Source organism: Montipora capricornis, chromosome 10 (assembly GCF_036669925.1).
Source record: "Montipora capricornis isolate CH-2021 chromosome 10, ASM3666992v2, whole genome shotgun sequence".
Taxonomy (NCBI): Eukaryota; Metazoa; Cnidaria; class Anthozoa; order Scleractinia; family Acroporidae; genus Montipora; species Montipora capricornis.
The window spans coordinates 59,543,873-59,561,372 of NC_090892.1; the positions used below are offsets into that span (position 1 = coordinate 59,543,873).

Consider the following 17,500-nt stretch of genomic DNA (forward strand, 5'->3'; position numbering starts at 1 on the left):
GATGCTCTTTAAGTAGCGTGTGAACTTTGCGTGTCTTTAGATACAGAGGTTGCGACATCAACACAAGCAGCTAACTCAGGACATTTACATTTACATGAATTGGGTCGGAAAAAACCGTTCGGTTATCACACCAACCATAAAGAAAAAAAAAAAAAATTATCAATATATAAAACGATGATATAAAAAAATTAAATAAAGAAAAAAATATATAACTATTATTTATGAAAAGTTGTTAACCTATATTTGAAGGCTTCTAAGGAGGAGGATGAAACAATAGCCCCAGGGAGGCAGTTCCAGTCCGTTATAGTTTTTGGAAAAAACGAAAATTTAAAAACGTCTTTGTTTGCATATGTCACGCGAAATTTAAATTGATGGGTCCGTCGTGCGACTCTCAGGATGTTGAATCAAATATTTTCGGGTATCTATTCTATATCAATAAGACCATGAATTAGTTTATACATAAGCGTTAATCTAGCCTGCCTTCTCGTTTCCAGCGTGGTCCACCTTAAGTCTTTAATCATGTCCGTAACACTAGCATATCTATCATAATTCTGTGAGCAGAACCGTGCTGCTCAAAGTTGAACCATTTCCAGAGCACTGATATCTTTCTTTAAAACGGGTCCCAACCACTTGAGCTTGTTACTGATGGTGACCCCAAGGTATGGGAAGCTATCAACGTGTTCCAGCTCTACACCACAGAAGATATATTTTCTCTGGAGTGGATAGTTCTTATGTGAGATGGTAACAGTTTTGCATTTGGAAGGACTGAACTCCATTTGCCAATGATACTGCCAGGATTCTAACCTGCGTAGGTCAGATTGAAGAAGGTCGCAGTCCGCATCGCTAGCGACAATGCTGTAAAGTAAAGGATCGTCCGCAAAGAGCCTAACTGATGATTGATGGTAAGTCGTTATGTATAATAAAAAGAGCAAAGGACCGAGGACTGTACCCTGGGGTACGCCAGAAGTCACCGGACATTGACTTGATGTCTGGCCTTCACAAACAACTGATTGAAAACGTTGTGTAAGAAACGACTCTAACCAGTTTAGGAGCGAGCCTTGGATTCCATAGTACTACAGCTTCCTTAGGAGTCGCCTGTGAGGGACCTCGTTGAAAGCTTTGGCAAAGTCCAAAACGGCCGCATGGATAGATGAGCTCTGGATAGTCTTTGCCATGTCGTGTAAAGTAAGAATTAGCTGCATCTCTGTGGATCTCTTTGCCCTAAAACCATGCTGACAGTCTGTTAAGATGTTATGGTGGTTTAGATGTTTCATAATAAAGCTGTGGACGATATGCTCGAGGATCTTCGATGCAACACAAGTAAGAGAGATAGGTCTATAGCTGGGTCAGATTTCTTTCCCTTTTTAAAAACTGCACACACATTTGCCTCCTTCCTTCTGCGGGGAACAGTGCCACTGTCTATCGAGTCTTGAAAGAGGTCAGTCAGTATTGGAGCAAGGTCTGTAGCAAACGTTTTGAGAAACCAGGGTGGAATCTGGTCTGGACCACTGACCTTGTTTGGATTTAACGAAGACAGCTGTTTAAGACTCCTTGCTCTGAAATAATTAAAGACCCCAAGCCAGGAGTAGGATCAAAGCCCATTTCTGGAAAGTTTTCAAGGTCCTCCTTAGTAAACACACTTGAAAATTGGCTGTTTAAAATTTCTGATTTAAGACCACCATCACTTATGACTTTGCCATCGACTTCAAAATCTGCTATCCCTGGGTTTTTTTGTTTCCTGTTTTCAGGTGAATTGCAAACGGCTCCATCCAAAATGTGATACACAGTCTACGTTTTTAGAGTAAACGATAAGAAAGTGTTTATTTTTATTATTTTTCAGTTCGTTTTAATTTTGATACAAGCATGTCGCATATAGCAGAAAAAATCTCAGACAAATAGCGTTAAATGATCTAGTGATGACTGTATATAAGCGACCACCGTTTAATTTTTGATAGCGCTATTACCTCTTCGTGAGGAGCTTTATTTGTCCGACCTTCGCTTACAAGCCTTCCGCTTTTCTTTTGCTGATGAGGAAATATTGTCGGACAGCGTCTTTGTTTAAGTCGCGTTTACGTTTTCTGCCGAGCAATAGATTGAGGTTATAGCAACTTTTGAAGCACAAATGTGGCACTAGCTAGGTTTGGGCAAATTGGACCTTTAATACCGACTAGCCACTCGTTACGAAGCGGTATCTTTTTTAAGAGCAGTGGATGGAGACTCACCCTCTTTTGGAAACTCTGACCGTTCTGTGTAAACAGCCAACTGCGGCATATTCGACCATTTTGACACGTCGACGATTTTAGAGCTGGCATTCTATGTGCGCAGTGACGTCACGCTATGCGCCTATAGCTAAGCCTTCAACATGGCTTCCAAAATGGTGGACGTTCAAATTGTTCCGGTACGGAGCTTTTTGCTGTTACAATGAGGTTAAATGGTAAGTTCACATCCTAAAACATAGCGATTTGATTACCACGTATCACGTGCTTTCGTAAGAACGACTTTTTAAAAATTGTTTTCTCGCCTTCCGATCTCCTTTAAATGTTTATCGATTTATTTTGTAGTAAATCTCAGTACATGTATTGCCCCCGCAGCGATTTTGCCAAGAGGCAAAATTCTTAGGATGCATCACTGTAGCTTGCGCGTATATAGAGTAGCGTGTATTACTAGGAAAAAGGTTGAAAGCGGAACGGAATAATCGGGAAATGATGACGTTTTCACACCAAATGCCCTCAACTAAGTCTTGGGTAATGATGACATAGAAGAGAATGAGCGAAGAACAGGAGATCACGTGAACGTAATTATGGAAAAATCTTGTCAGCTGTTCCAGGTTACGGTGCGTCATACCTAGCTATATATTTGAGCTAGCAGCGAGCGTTGCGCGAAGTGAGAGTTGCGGTCTGTAGGTGTAGTGCTTCGTAAGTAATTTGAGCATCATTTTTTGTGCGAGAGGGATCAAAGCAATCGATTATATTTTGCCTGAATTGTTCCGCGAGAACAAGATGAGATAATTGTAGAATACTCAAATACACACGAGCATGTCAAGGTGCGGCACACATCACGTGCCGTGCAATAGAGCGTTGGAGCATCTTCTTATTTCAAGTCTGTTTTCTCACAAAGAAGCCGGAAAGAGACTAAATTAGTTTAACACAACAAGGAAAATCCTTCGGTTTGATTATTTTAATCATTTAAAAATTTTAAAAACAGTCGCGAACGAACTGTTTCATTTGGGTAAATTGACGAACAATGCGCAGCCACACATAACTTTCGAATAAATTATGGCAACATAGGAAACTCTTAAACATCCAAAACCATGTCATGGGTAGCTGCATTGTTGGCGATACTTTCAGAATTTCCGAATTCTAATTTTTGGTACCAGAAGCGTTTTCTACACAAAATGTTCACTCGATGTAGTCCGGTGCTTTCAGAGATATGTCCGCTACTTTACAGAACTGTCGACAACCCTTCTGATTTGTTGTCTCTTCGCTTCAATATCAATTTCTTCGTTTGTAAGCGTGGGCCACATCTACCTGGGCCCTGGAGACATTAAATTCTGCGTATAACCATACTTAACAGTGGGGCAGCTGTAGTGTCAACTATTACTAGTTAATTAATATGGATGAGTTAATAACTGTTTACCTTTACACCAAGGAAAATATAACATAACTAAATGAAACGATGTTTCGTCATTCCTTTTTGTATGAATAAATGAATATGTAAATAAATTGCGGTGTCTGATTTTTTTTGCAGGGACGAATTTATATAATTTTGCTGGATTTCGGGCGTGTTACTGTCTTGAGGGATTCTTTCGAAGGCACATGTTTGAAGTTTGCGAGCCATGTGAAAAGCAAGAAGGATTCAAATGCGAAAAGGGTGCCGTTACTCTTCGACCGGGTTACTGGTGGAAATGGGAGAACAATACAAACAAAGAACTTTACAAATCCTTTAGAACGGTCTTACACGAAAATTCTCCTGTTGAAATCCAATCCATCATTGAGTACCCATACTCTCTTCCTCGACCATATAAGTGCTCAATACCGGAATCGTGTCTGGGAGATATGGACTCCATATGTTATGTTGGATATGAAGGACCATTATGTGAAGTGTGCAGTCCTGGATATTACAAACAGTTGAAAACATGCAGCGAGTGCCCATCAAAAACATGGATGATCGTACAGCTTTCCGTCATAGCAGCAGTGACTGTTATAATCACTGCGGTTGTGGTTTGGAGAGGCAGGAAAGAAGCCAAGAACAAACAAGGTCGCTTCTTAGTTGATATAATTCTTGGAAGAATAAAAATTATTATCGGTTTCTACCAGGTAACATTTGGAGTTCTTGAAGCATTTGCATACATCAAATGGCCAGACTCTCTCTCCCTTATTGGAAAATATTCCGAGATGTTACAGCTAAATATTTTCCAGATTGCTCCTATCCACTGTCTTTTTCCAAATATAAAAGTCAATGCTTTTGGAAGATTGTTTGCTGTGCTTGGTATCAATGCTGTAGTCATCATTTTAGCAATCATTATTTATGGCATTAGGAAGGCCTTATTAAACAGAAAGATCTTCCAGAGTCGAGGGGAGAAATTGAAGAAAATTTCCGAATCAAAGCAGTTGGCCTACAGAACAGTCTTCTTCTTTCTTTTCGTAACCTATCTAAGCACCTGCTCGAAGACAGCAAATGTTCTTCCCCTTGCTTGTCGCAAACTGTGCTATGACGAAAACAGTGAAAAGTGCGATACGTTTCTAAAAGTTGACTTTAATATCAAGTGTTCCAGCCAAGAATTCCGACGATCTGTGATTGTTGCGTACTGCAGTATTTTGTACATAATGTTTCTACCTATAGCTGCCCTGGCGGTTCTTTGGAGACACCAAAGGTCACTGAAGAAATATGGCGACGGGAGTGATGATGAAGCCACATATTCCCAGCATTCAAATCCCGAAATTGTCACAGGCTTACGGTTTTTATTTGCAAATTACAACAATCACTCATGGTATTGGGAATTTGTTGAAACAGCTCGAAAGGTGACCTTAACTTCAGGCATTATCCTGATAGGAAGGGAGAGCAGAGCCTATGTTGGGTTTGCTTGTCTTATGTCAGGTCTCTATGCTATGTTCTTTGCGTTCAAGCGGCCGATAGCAGAGCTCTCTGAGAACAAATTGATGGTTTCTTCCCTTGCTGTAACATTCGTCAACCTTGCAATAGGTGCAGTGAGTAGAATACCAGCAGAGGGAGTAGAATCATCGGTGGAATCTTACATGGACCATATCATGTTCCAGGCATTGGTATTTGGAGCAAATTTTCTAGTGATTGGAATTCTTGTGTGTAAGCATTTTGTTCTTATTTGTAATTTAAGTAAATTTAAGAAGTTGGGAGTTGGCTTTCGATTAGTTAGCATTGTGTGATTGTGAGCTCAGAAATATCAAGAATTTCACTTTATATGAAAGATACCACGTCCTTTTAAAAATAATTAGTTGACAACTTCACGCTGTTCCCTTATGGACGGTTTTGTTTTTTTGTAATTGTTAAGGCTGTCAAAAACTCCGTAAACTGCACCGCTACAATGAAGAGGCAGTATCGGTTTGTACTTTGCGGTCACTATTTTTTCAATAGTTCCCTCACAACATGCCTTTGGCTATACATCTCAAGGTTTCAAGACTAAGATCGCCGAGAGCGTGGATATTAATTGGCACCTTTTACTTTGACCTATGATGCGCACACCATAATATTGAATTTGACGAATAAAAAAAATAAAAATAATAATAAAAATTGTTATGTCTGGCTAGTGACATCATTCAGTCAAGAGATTGGTTAATATTTAAGAAAAGCCAGAGGAAACCAAAGAGGTCCTAATTCCAGAATTAGCGTCTTTTGTATCTCATGAATTTCACTGTCAAAATGAAGTACTTTTTAGTCAATTCGTCAAAGAAGCTAGGAGGCAAAGTTGAACTATGTTGAGTGTACTTTTTTGACCTATCAAGCGAGATATGATTATTACAAACAGGATAATTTCTTCTGAAAATCTCCATTAAATTTCGAAAACACTTCAAGATCTTTCACTATGAATGGACTACAGTCACGCCATCAAACATCCGTCATTAACAACTACTTGGAGAAAAAGACAGTCACGCATTTTTCAGAATACCAAGCTCCGCTGTTTGGCTTTTCGTTCACTAGAGATAACAAATAAACGGATTCCTTTACTTTCTCTTTTTCAGTCCAGTACATCATGTTTATTTACGGCTTTATCAAGGAGTGGCGCAAAAATCCACAATGGTCTCTTTCGTGCTGCCTGGCGTTACTTTTGCCTCTAAACGATTTGAATAACGAACTACTAGGAATGACGGGGAAAAATTTGCTGAACCAACAAGTGCAAACTGGTCAGTTTACTGTGCCCTCAGTATCTGGTACTTTCAAGGAGAGTGGAGCAGTAAGCTTTAATCTTGCTAGTATTCATGAGCGGCTGCCGAAAGAGTCAGTTGAACCTCGATCAGTCAACTTTGACTGTGAAGAAGGCGAAACCAGTGGCCTTGACGAAGACAAGGAAGAAGAAGAATATACTTTCAAAGTAACATTTAACCCAGAGAGCGGCAGTCTATTGTACTTAGGTCCTTCAATAATGTAAGCCGACAGCATGCGAGGGCCTCACTCGATCGTGAAATCGTTATCAGGAAAACATTACCTCCAAACCCAAGGTCCTTACCACGTTCTTTCAATTTATACTTTCGAGATTTTGCTTTTAGGACTATTTATCGTTAAAACACTATATTAAACTGGCCGATCCTTAGAAATGATGTGTTCTTGACTCAGTCTTTCGTGACTAGAATGGATAAAGGAGCCTTCAGTAGACAGTCTAAATCTTGTTTCGGAATTCCTTACCTTGCATTATAACTGAGATAGAATGAACATATGATTGAAGAAAAAGTACAGAACCCCGTGATACGTTTCAGCAGTTTAAATCCTCAGGGCCTGGGAGCCACTTCACCTTTCTTTGCATTGCCAACCACGATGTCCAATAATGGACACCTTAAGATCGACGTTTACCGCGGACCGCAAACCGCGGTTTCAGGTTTGCCGTTTGCCGTTTGCGGTATGCCTCCTTCGTGAATTAAGAATTGCGCTCCTTCGTGTATTAAGAATCGCGTGATAACGACGCGTGGTAACATGTTGGATTTCAACGTTGTGCAACAGTTGTCCTTCAAACCTTGTAAAAACAAAACTGTTGTCTTGTTAGTATTAAAATTCATACGAAATGAAAGAAAAAGGTTTTTTTCTCAATATCAGTGCCAGGCATACGTGGGATCACAAAATATTCATGCAAATAAAAGTTGAGGTAAATGACTTACGCGAAAACTTACCTCTTGCCGTCGAAAACGTGGAGAATTTTCCGTAAACGCGAGGTTGAAGTGTGGTCACGTGACCTGTAGAGGTTTGCGGTCCGCGGTAAACGTCGATCTTAAGGTTTCTATGTTAATAATATCGCACTTTACAAGTATCTAAGATTAATCTGGAGCATCCATTTCTGATCAATGAACAAGCTCAGAAGTAAGCAAAATCAGTCAGTTTAGTTTTGAGTTTTGGCTGTGGCATCATAAAACAGGGTAACTAAAAGGGAAAGTACTGCGATTGCATTTCCTTTGGCATCTTCTTTAACAGCAATTTTATTGGATGAAACATGATTATTACGCGTTCCAAACATAGAATCGTCTACACCAAGAGAAAATGAGGGGACAGAGAAGGAGGCTCCTGGTCCAGCCCTTGGGATATGTCATGTCCACAAAAGTTATTTTTAGACGAGCGGAAGTCTTCCAAGACGTCCGCATGCAGGCCAACCTCGGTCCGATGTTTGAAAGAAAATAAATATTCATCAGCCTTCCACGTGCACCATCATTTTCTCTTTTCACTAAGAACCTAAGAGCGAGGCAATGCGGACGTCTCAGAAGACAGACTTCCGCTAGAACAAAGACTTCCGCTCGTCTAAAAATAACTTTCGTGGACATAACATATCCCGGCCAAAGCCTTGAGCTTCCCTCTCTGTCCCCTCATTTTCTCTTGTCTACACCTTTGTTGACGAAACTGAGACTCGATGATGAGGATGGACTCTCCTGATTACGGAATGTTAACTTGTAAAAAAATTTAAAATAATGATTTGTATCATTTGTTTCCAAAGTTATGCATGCTACTTATATTCTTACTGTTCAGGGTTTTCGTCCGTTTGTTTACCATTTCACTTTCGGTACTTTGACGCTATAAATTTAAAGATTTGGTGGCCTCTTTTTTTTTTCCTTTTGGTTTTTTTTTTTTTTTTTTTTTTGGGCCTGGGCATATCTCAGGAAGCCAAGGGCTGCCGAAAGATAAGACAATCAAGCGCACTAAACCCTCCAAACTGACAATAAATCACCAATCGGCCCTACAACGGAAAATAACGAAGTCCGAAAGTCCGATACTTTCATTATTAAATCCGATACTTTCAAAAGCTATCGAAAACCCTGACCGTTGAAGTCTTTTAGGAATTTCACAAACTTTGAAAGGTCGCTAGCTTCCAAAATGTCGCATAAAAATATCATTATAGTACTAACCGTAAGAGATTATTATGAAGTATCAAGGTTATTTAGCCGAGCACAAGTGCTCTACTAATTGGGAAGACTACAAATCAACTGAAATCAGAACAAAATCAAATAAAATGTTGGTTTACCCGGTGTACCCGGCGAAAAACCCCGCGGAAACTCAACCCGCATATGAAGTCGAATCCAGGAATCGATCTCTGGCCACATGGGTGGCCAGTCCTGCTTCCCAGTTGTCATTTTTGGTGGTAGTAGTTTAATTAAGAAACCTGTTAGTGGCTATGAATGCATATCGTTTACGTTTGAAAAACTGCTGTATATTTTAGTAGTTTATTGATATCTTGTGTTGCCAGAGAGGTGCTTAGCCTAGAGATGCTCTATTGTAGTAAGAAAGATATGATGTACTTAAACGTAAAAAAAAATAATAATAATAATCAATATTATATGAGCCTTGAGCAATATTTTTCCCTCTTCCGGAGTTATTAATAAATAATACCACGTGAGATGGGGACAGTGAAACCCGGACACTAAGGTCATAAAATGATATAGAAAGGGTTGGGTTGCTTCGGTAACATGCGTCCATGAAACAATTTTTCAGACTTGCTTAATTTAAAAGAGATAAAAATAAAATTTAGGAAAAATACATGAATAATAACATCACCAAAGTTATAAGTTTAAAATGCTGGAAATAAGACACCTTTCGTTTGACGCCCAGCATTAAAAACAGCGGAGAATTGGATGATGTTATCCACAGGGAGCGCTGTGTTATGCATCCCAAGATAGGAAGGATTTGGACACCACGACTGTGTGATGTTCTGGCTATCTGATATGAATGGAGATTTTGTGAAAGGCGATGGAGGTGGTGGACCTTGGTTGTGTGGCATACAAAATATAAAAAATAATAATAATAAGTATATATAGGTAGTGTCCAAGAGCTCTATTCATCTGCTGTAAAGGAAGGGACTAGCCTTAGCTCACAGCAAGATATTAAAGCTTAGGCTAAATATAACTTAAATATTACTAGATGGTTGGTGAGCGCATACGATTTTTATTCAGGACCGGATCCGTGAGGAATCACAAACGAACGAGCAAGACTGCGTTTGAGTTTGTGATTCTTAACGACAGTTGAATAAAAATCCTACAAACGAACCAACCATGAAGCTTTTTTTTATTTTTTATGGTAGGCCATTTTACAATTGTTTTTTATAAGTGACCTAGCCTTTGAATTGCTGCGAGGCTACCGGTGACCTTGTATTGGTACAGATCTCACTGCTTTTATCATGTAAATTGCGTTGTTGTAATTCTTACATTAATATCAGAAAAGCAAAAGGTCTCTATCAAAACAGGGTCACCGACAGCCTCGCTTTCATCCATCGGCCAGGTAATTTAGCTACCACTGTAAAATGGACTATCATACATGTAATGAGATATTACACATATGCTAACAACTATCAATTGCGCAGTGAAATCAACACAAAAACATCACAAGAAGTTGCGATAGATTTTTATTCGAGATCTCTTTGGTTTGATTTCAAGGCCGTTCGTGCTTTTTCAAAGTCGATGTTTCTCGTGATGCAGTAGAGTTAGTTCTTTCTATTTATATGCTGCTCAAAACTGGCCATCATACAACTTGAAAGAGACATAGGAAGGAATTAATGGCTTATTAAGCCGTAAATAGAAAACCTACATGACAATTAATAACCTAAAGCAACCTCATATACTAACACTACTACTAACCTAAAATCGCGTATTCCCAACATTTTGAATGAGCACTTTACAGGCACTGGTCCCAGCCTAGCTAATAAGCTGCCCCCTTTTGAGAAACAGTTTACTGAATATCTAGACAAAAAGAAGTCACCCGTTACTTTACGCCAATAAGCCCCAAGCAAAATTAGAAATTTTTTCTATGCCTCATTCAAATCATACGGATTTTACTCGTTCCCTGTCAGCATACTTAAATGAAATTTTAAGTGAAGTTTTATCAAATTTCTTCAATAAAAGTTATACCAATCTTCAAATCTGACGATGAGACGGATCCTAATAACTATAGGCCAATTTCACTATTATCCTGTTTCAACAGAATTTTTAAAAAACTTGTCTTTAAAAGGCTGAAATCTTTTATCGATGACAGAAAAATATAAGGCCATCTCTATATGGCTTCAGACAAGGTCACTCAACGGAACATGCAATTCTTGATATTGTTAATGCCATCCAATCAAATATGGATATAGACAAGTCCTTTTGAGGTGTCTTTGTTGACTTAAAGAAAGCTTTCAATACCATTGATCATGGTATTTTGCTTCAAAAATTAGCTCATTATGGATTTCGGGAGTTAATTAACGATTGGTTGAGATCTTATTTACAAGAGAGAGCACAAGTGACGGTAGTTGGAAATAGGTCGTCTTTTAAGTCACTCATTACTTGTGGAGTTCCTCAAGGCTCAGTTTTGGGACCATTGCTCTTTCTCCTGTATGTCAACGAGATTTATTACAGCTCAAAAAAATTGAAATTCTATTTATTTGCTGATGATACAAATATTCTTCATAGCCACGAAGACCTTAATTTAAAACTCTTGAAAAAGAAATGAATGTTGAACTCCATAATGTGTACCAGTGGTTAATATCTAACAAACTAACCATTAATCTCAAGAAAACAAATTTTGTAAATTTTCGCCCTTATCAAAAACGCCTTCCCTTTCTTCCTACAATTTACATTGACGATCGCCAAACAAAAACCATAAACTTACCTGGAATGTGAAGATCATGTGAAATATCTTGGTGTCCTAATCGATTATTAAACTGTCATGGAAAAACGATATTGATTCTATAACACTGGAACTAGCAAAACCATTGGATTAATGTAAAAGATAAGGCATTTTGTTCCCCTCCATACTCTTGTTAGTATATATAACTGCCTTGTTGTTCCTAATTTACGATACGGCTTAATTGCTTGAGGACAAGCTGGCAAAACTCAATTAAATAAACGTTTGATCCTCCAAAAACGTGCTCTCCGTTTCATGTGCTTCACTGACAGGTGTGATCACGCCATCCTTTGTTCCTTCGTGCAAAGATTTTACCTATTCACGTTTTGTATTATAAATTGCTAGCTGAAACAATGCATGATGTAAATAATGATGTTATCCCTTCACAATTGAAGGATTTGTTCATCCCTACCGCAAAAATTAATTCATATAATACGCAATCTTAAGTTTCCAACAACTTTTATATTAAAAAATCAAAAGTTAAAATTGAACGAAAATCATTTTCAAGAATTGGTGCAAAACTGTGGAATGAGATACCAACTAAGCTCCGAACATTACCGAAACTTATCTTTAAGAGAGTGCTTCCTAATGACAAGAAATGAAAACAATCTATGTCTTCAATCAAAGTCGATAGTAATCTCAAGACAGACAAGATCGCCATAGCTGAGGGTATTAATCACTTTTTCACCTCAATTGTCTGGACCATCAGTGACAAATTAACTCAAAGATCGTCCAAGATATCTTTCCAACGACAGCAGTCACCGTTGCGCAATACTGAAGCTAATTTTACCACCGAAAACTTCGAGCTAAGTCAGTTAGTAAGACCAAATGTTGTTTACAATTTGTTGAGAAAGCTAAAAGTGAACAACGCTACTGGATTAGATAACATTCCTGCACGCTTGCTTAGGGACGGAGCCCCGGTTATTTCGGAGTGCTTAACTCACATAATTAACCTTTCCTTTTCATCTGGAGTGGTGCCGGACGACTGGAAGACTTCAAGAGTTGTTCCGTTGTTCAAGTCCGGTAACAGAGAAGAAATGGATGACTATTGTCCCATTTCTATTCTCTATTTTTCCAAAATCGCCGAGAACGTCGTATATCAACAATTGTTTAGTTATTTAAACGCTAACAATCTCTTGTCGTCCTGTCAATCTGGCTTCTGGAAGAATTTCCCCTCTGAAACAGCTGTCACCTTTTTTGTGGATGAAATCCGTAGAAATATCTCACCAGGGCGGTCTTCATTGACCTGAAGAAGGCCTTCTCCTCTATAAACTTGATTTAGATATCTTTACTCTCTCGAGCATACGAAAATTCAAACTGCTCGAGACAGCGGTACATGTAGAGTATCATACTAACACAAGAACTACAGCTGTGTGTTTCACATTATCGTTCCATTAACATTATTGTCGCTGCTGGGCGACGATAAGACTCTGCTGGTTCGTTTTATACAACTTTATTCTCCTATTTACATTCAGAACGTTCAACAACATCGCTTTCTCACGCACATTTTTTACAAAAATTCAACTCATTTCTTTTTCACGTGCGGACGAGGTCCCTAGCAACGAGCTGACGTCATTGGTATCATAGCAACGCGACCGGAAATGAAAGTTCAGGAAGCAGGAGGCACATTCCCGCCCCTAGTCGAGACAATGTTTGTCGAGACGATTTTATGTTCTACTCTTCCGCCTCCTGTACTAAGGAAAGTTTTGTGATTGGCCTTTTATACTCTCCGAACTGAGTTCGTACTGTAACTGCTCGAACTAACTCATCCTGCCCAGGATGAGTAGACACGATTCTGCCCAACGGTCATACACCTCGCGGCTGATTTGGCTCAGCAACTAGGACAACATCTCCTTTTTTGAGGTTCTGTTTCTTCTCTTTCCACTTCTTCCTTTCTGTCAGGCTAGAAAGGTACTCTTTGGTAAAACGTCTCAAGACGAAATTAGCTTGCGCTTGGGACTGTCGCCACATCTGTGTCGAGTTAATCTCTCTGTCGCTAGCTTCAGGATGTTCATAACTCGGATTTGCCCCCAACAGCAAGAAATGGTTTGGGGTTAACGCCTCAATGTCCCCTGCATCATTGGACACACGAGTAATCGGTCGACTTTTTAGTATTCCTTCTGCTTTGACTAGTGCGGCTCTCAGCACTTCTTTGGAAACAGCCCTGTCCGCCAGAAATGCCTTCAGCGTCTTTTTGGTGCACTGTACTAGTCTCTCCCAAGCACCTCCAAAGTGCGGGGCACTTGGCGGCTGAAATTTCCACTTGATTTCCTTAGGCGCACAGAAGTTTTGTATCCTCTCTCCATCCAATTGTTTGATGCATTTCCGCAACCCATTATTTGCACCAACATAGTTCCTTTCATTATCGCTGTGGATGCTCTGCGGTCGTCCACGTCGCGCAATGAACCTTTTCAATGCCATAATGAAATGATCTTTTGAAAGATCATCCACACGTTCAAGCTGGCACGCTCTAGTACTCATGCAAGTGAACAAGCACCCGTATACTTTAACTTCACTTCGTCTTTCCTTAACTAACATAGGTCCAAAAAAGTGTCAACTCCAGTGTTACTGAACACCATTCCTGGCTCAAGTTGGCACTCTGGTAGACTTCCCATTCGCTGCTCTGGAGGCTTTACTGTCTGGCGATAACATTCATTGCACTTGAATTTCGCGTTTCGCACTACCTGGCGACCATGGATGATCCAATACTCCTGCCGAATTTGATTATGCAAGTGCTCAGTTGGCGGGTGGTAGTAGATACGATGCATTTCTTCGACGATCATCTGTGAAAATTCATGGCGCGAGTCAATTACTTTGGGATGTCGTGTTCTGTAAGGTAGGCATTGTGCTCTCTGCCTTCCACCGACAACTAAGAACTCATCTTCCAACCTTGGGTCAAGAGATTTAATTCTACTCTTCTTGTGGATCTCCTCACCTATCTTCAGACACTGTATCTTCTCACCGAATGATTCAACTTGCGCCCTCTTCACAAGATAATTCTGAGCAGCTCTCCATTCGTTCGACGTAAGTGCTCCCAGCAGACGTACTTCCTTCTTAGCTCTTACATTGTTTGCAAATCGCATCACATAAGTTGTAACTCTTCTTAGTTTGGTCAGTGACGAATACTCCTTCCACCCTAACAGGACCTTGTTTTCCTAAGATGCTCCCGCTCATCTTTCTCGCAAGGCGGTTTGACTTTATTTCCTGGCCACAGCTCTGCTCATTCACACAGGAACTTGGGTCCACTAATATAGCGAAAGTCCGCGGCAAGTTTCGTAGGACTTAGTCTCCGGGTGATGTCATCTGCAGGGTTAGCCTCTGTCGGCACATAACTCCAACTCACAGCGCGCACCCCTAGTGTGGCCTCCAGACTACTCATGATTGTGTGAATCGGTTACCGACAAATGCTTTGTAAGTGGACCTCGTCTGGCGGATCCAATGTAGGACTGTGGTGGAGTCACTCCAGAAAGTTATCTTCTCTATCTTTGTAACCACTAACCCTGCCAGTGTTTGAGTTAAGCGCGCAGCAACTAAATCTCCCATGAGCTCCAATCGGCAGATAGACTGTGACTTTAATGGAGCAACACGGCCTTTTCCCGCTATAAGACTACACTCTACTGTGTCATCTATAAACGCTCGTCTTAGGTAGGCACACGCGCCATACGCATTCTGGCTAGCGTCGCAAAACACATGAGGTGCAGTCTCTCATACAGGTTTCTGTTCTTGGATAAGAGCTCCCGGAATTCTCACCTCATCAAGCTTTTCTGCTTTCTTGCACCATTCACGCCACTCTCGAAGATCAGCTTCTTTCAACTCGTCATCCCATCCGTACTTCATACGATTTAGATTCTGTAGGATGATTTTACTGCTGATTGAGAATGGGAGGAGAAGTCCTCGCGGATCCCAAACAGAGAATGCTTGACTCAAGATCTTCCTCTTCGTCGTACCTGGATCATCCTTCAGTCCAGTAAACTGGTGCATATCTTCTTGGGCATCCCAAATGACGCCCAAAGTTCTGTCTGTTGGTAACTTATCTTTACTCAGTTCGAGGAATCGTGGAGATCTATCCTGCTCCGGGATGGTTGCCAAGACGTCTGGGTAATTTGTCAGCCACTTGTGGAGGCGGAAAACTCCACGACGCAGCAACTCTGTCATCTGCTTCCTCATTTCAATAGCTTCCTCGCAAGAATCCGTTGACAGCAGACCATCATCCATGTAAAAGTGTTGGTAGACGGCTTTTAATTCTTCCCCATTCTCATCAGCATTTCGCCTCATAGAGTAGTTGGCTCTGGATGGCGCAGACACTTCTCCAAACACTGTTCTCTCGAACTGGTACACGCTTGGTTCTTCTATCAGAGAGTCTCTCCATAAGAATCTCAATGCTGATTTATCACGATCAGGGAGACGGAGCATATGGTACATTTCTTGCACATCAGCGGCCATTGCATTTCTTCCTTCGCAAAACCTGAGGACAGAAGATCTGGACCTGTGTAGATCTTATCGTTCAAACTTTGTCCCATGAATTTTGCTGATGCATTGTAGACTCTTCTGAGGCGATCAGGTTTTTTGGGATTAATGACAAATCTGTGTGGTAAGTACCAAGTCACTTTACTATCGCACCGTACTTCCCCTTCACTCAGTTTCTTCACATAGCCCTTCTCAATGTCATCCTGGATTGACTTTGCATATTTCTCTCTGATCTCGGGACAGCTCTCAAACATCTTCTCTAGGGATTGTAGCCTCCTCTTTGCCATTCCGTAATTGTTGGGCAGAGATGGTTCCTCATCTCTCCACAGTAGACCTGACACATACGCATCTTCACTCACACTTTTAAAGGTTGTCTTTTCCATCAGTGACAATGCTCGCTTGTCCTCAATCAAACGGGTTGGATCAGCTAGCTTGACCACGCCCAAGGTTTCTATCTCTGACTGAGCCATGACCAACTGCTTCAGCTCCTCATTTTCAACTGAATTTCTTTCATACACTTTGAATCCATTGTATGGAGATGCTACTCTTCGCTCACCAAGTAACCAATTAGTCACCGCCCATCCAAGTGGGGTCTCAACAGCATAAGGTACCCTGTCAAGTTCCGGTTGACCTGAGGGTTTCAGAATTTGTTTTGGTAGAATCAAGTCAGAGTTGTTAGTTCCAATTATGATTTGCACTGGACCCGTGTCAGTGTCACGCAAGTCCAAGTTCTTCAGATGTTGATACTCCTGCTTGATTGTTGGCCACTTCAACTTCTGATCCGGACGATTCAGGTTAGGAATTGTCTTCACATCTCACAAGGAGTACTTGACTTCCTCTTTTCCGACTCGTGCGACATGGCATTTCTTGATGTGCTGGGAAGCAAACACCTTCTGTGCATTTACTCCTTGAATTTCGAGATCTACCTCTTTGCCTTGAAGCCCAAGTGAGAGCGCTAAGCTTTCATCTATAAACGTTGTGTTACAGGCTGAGTCACGCAACGCCGTCACCTGCTGTTTTCCTGTTTCTCCAAAGACAACTATGGGAAGTACTTCAACCAAAGCACGACCACCAGTCTCACAACCTGTGTACTCTGATTGTTGATACTCCTCAAGAGGCTCCACAGCCGGACGTGGTGATGAGTCTTTACCTTCCAGGGAGACAGGAGCTGGATTCCTTACAACTTCTGGCACTTGTTCTGATTCACGTTTCACTTTTGCCCGTTCAATAAATCTCAAGTCGACTTCATGTACAAGGGTATGATGAAGCATGTCACAGTTTTCAATTTTGCATCTATTCTTCCTACGACATTTACGCAGACGATGACCGGGTAATAAACAACATAAGCATAGTTTGTGTTCCCCGACAACTTTCTCCTTCTCGCTAGTCAACATTCCCTGAAAACGTTTGCATTCTTGCAAAGTGTGATTAGTGGACTGGTGATTTGGGCACTTCTTTGTTCCACAGCTGGCACGTAAGGATTCTCCCGTGGCTCTTGCAAACAGCCCAGGTTGAGATTTGTCAGCTGGCTTACGCCTATCAACTTTAGATGTATCTGAACGTTTCCACTCTCTCTTCTCTGGCATCCACCGCTACTTGGAATTACTGATTTTTGCCTCTTTCTCTAGCCAATTTGCAACTGAATGCAAGGTTGACAATATCAGTTTTCCTTCAACAAACTCGGCCCATCTGCCGCAAAGGCGTGTAGGAA

General features: G+C 40.8%; 4 protein-coding genes across 4 annotated transcripts; all 4 read right to left on the minus strand.

The window, feature by feature from the left end:
- Window positions 1-13,128: 13,128 nt before the first annotated feature.
- LOC138021098 (uncharacterized) lies at window positions 13,129-13,743 on the minus strand. The gene has a single exon (XM_068867966.1). The coding sequence runs from the start codon at window positions 13,741-13,743 to the stop codon at window positions 13,129-13,131; it is 615 nt and encodes a 204-aa protein (XP_068724067.1).
- Window positions 13,744-13,853: 110 nt separating this feature from the next.
- On the minus strand, window positions 13,854-14,405 carry LOC138021099 (uncharacterized). Its single transcript, XM_068867968.1, has one exon. It carries the CDS (start codon window positions 14,403-14,405, stop codon window positions 13,854-13,856), a length of 552 nt encoding a protein of 183 aa, XP_068724069.1.
- Window positions 14,406-15,027: 622 nt separating this feature from the next.
- Window positions 15,028-16,259, minus strand: LOC138021100 (uncharacterized). Its single transcript, XM_068867969.1, has 2 exons — window positions 15,922-16,259; window positions 15,028-15,787 (listed from the first exon to the last, which is right to left on the minus strand). The coding sequence occupies exons 1-2, from the start codon at window positions 16,257-16,259 to the stop codon at window positions 15,028-15,030; spliced, it is 1,098 nt and encodes a 365-aa protein (XP_068724070.1).
- A 345-nt stretch (window positions 16,260-16,604) lies between these two features.
- Window positions 16,605-17,375, minus strand: LOC138022083 (uncharacterized). The gene has a single exon (XM_068869102.1). The coding sequence runs from the start codon at window positions 17,373-17,375 to the stop codon at window positions 16,605-16,607; it is 771 nt and encodes a 256-aa protein (XP_068725203.1).
- Window positions 17,376-17,500: the final 125 nt, after the last annotated feature.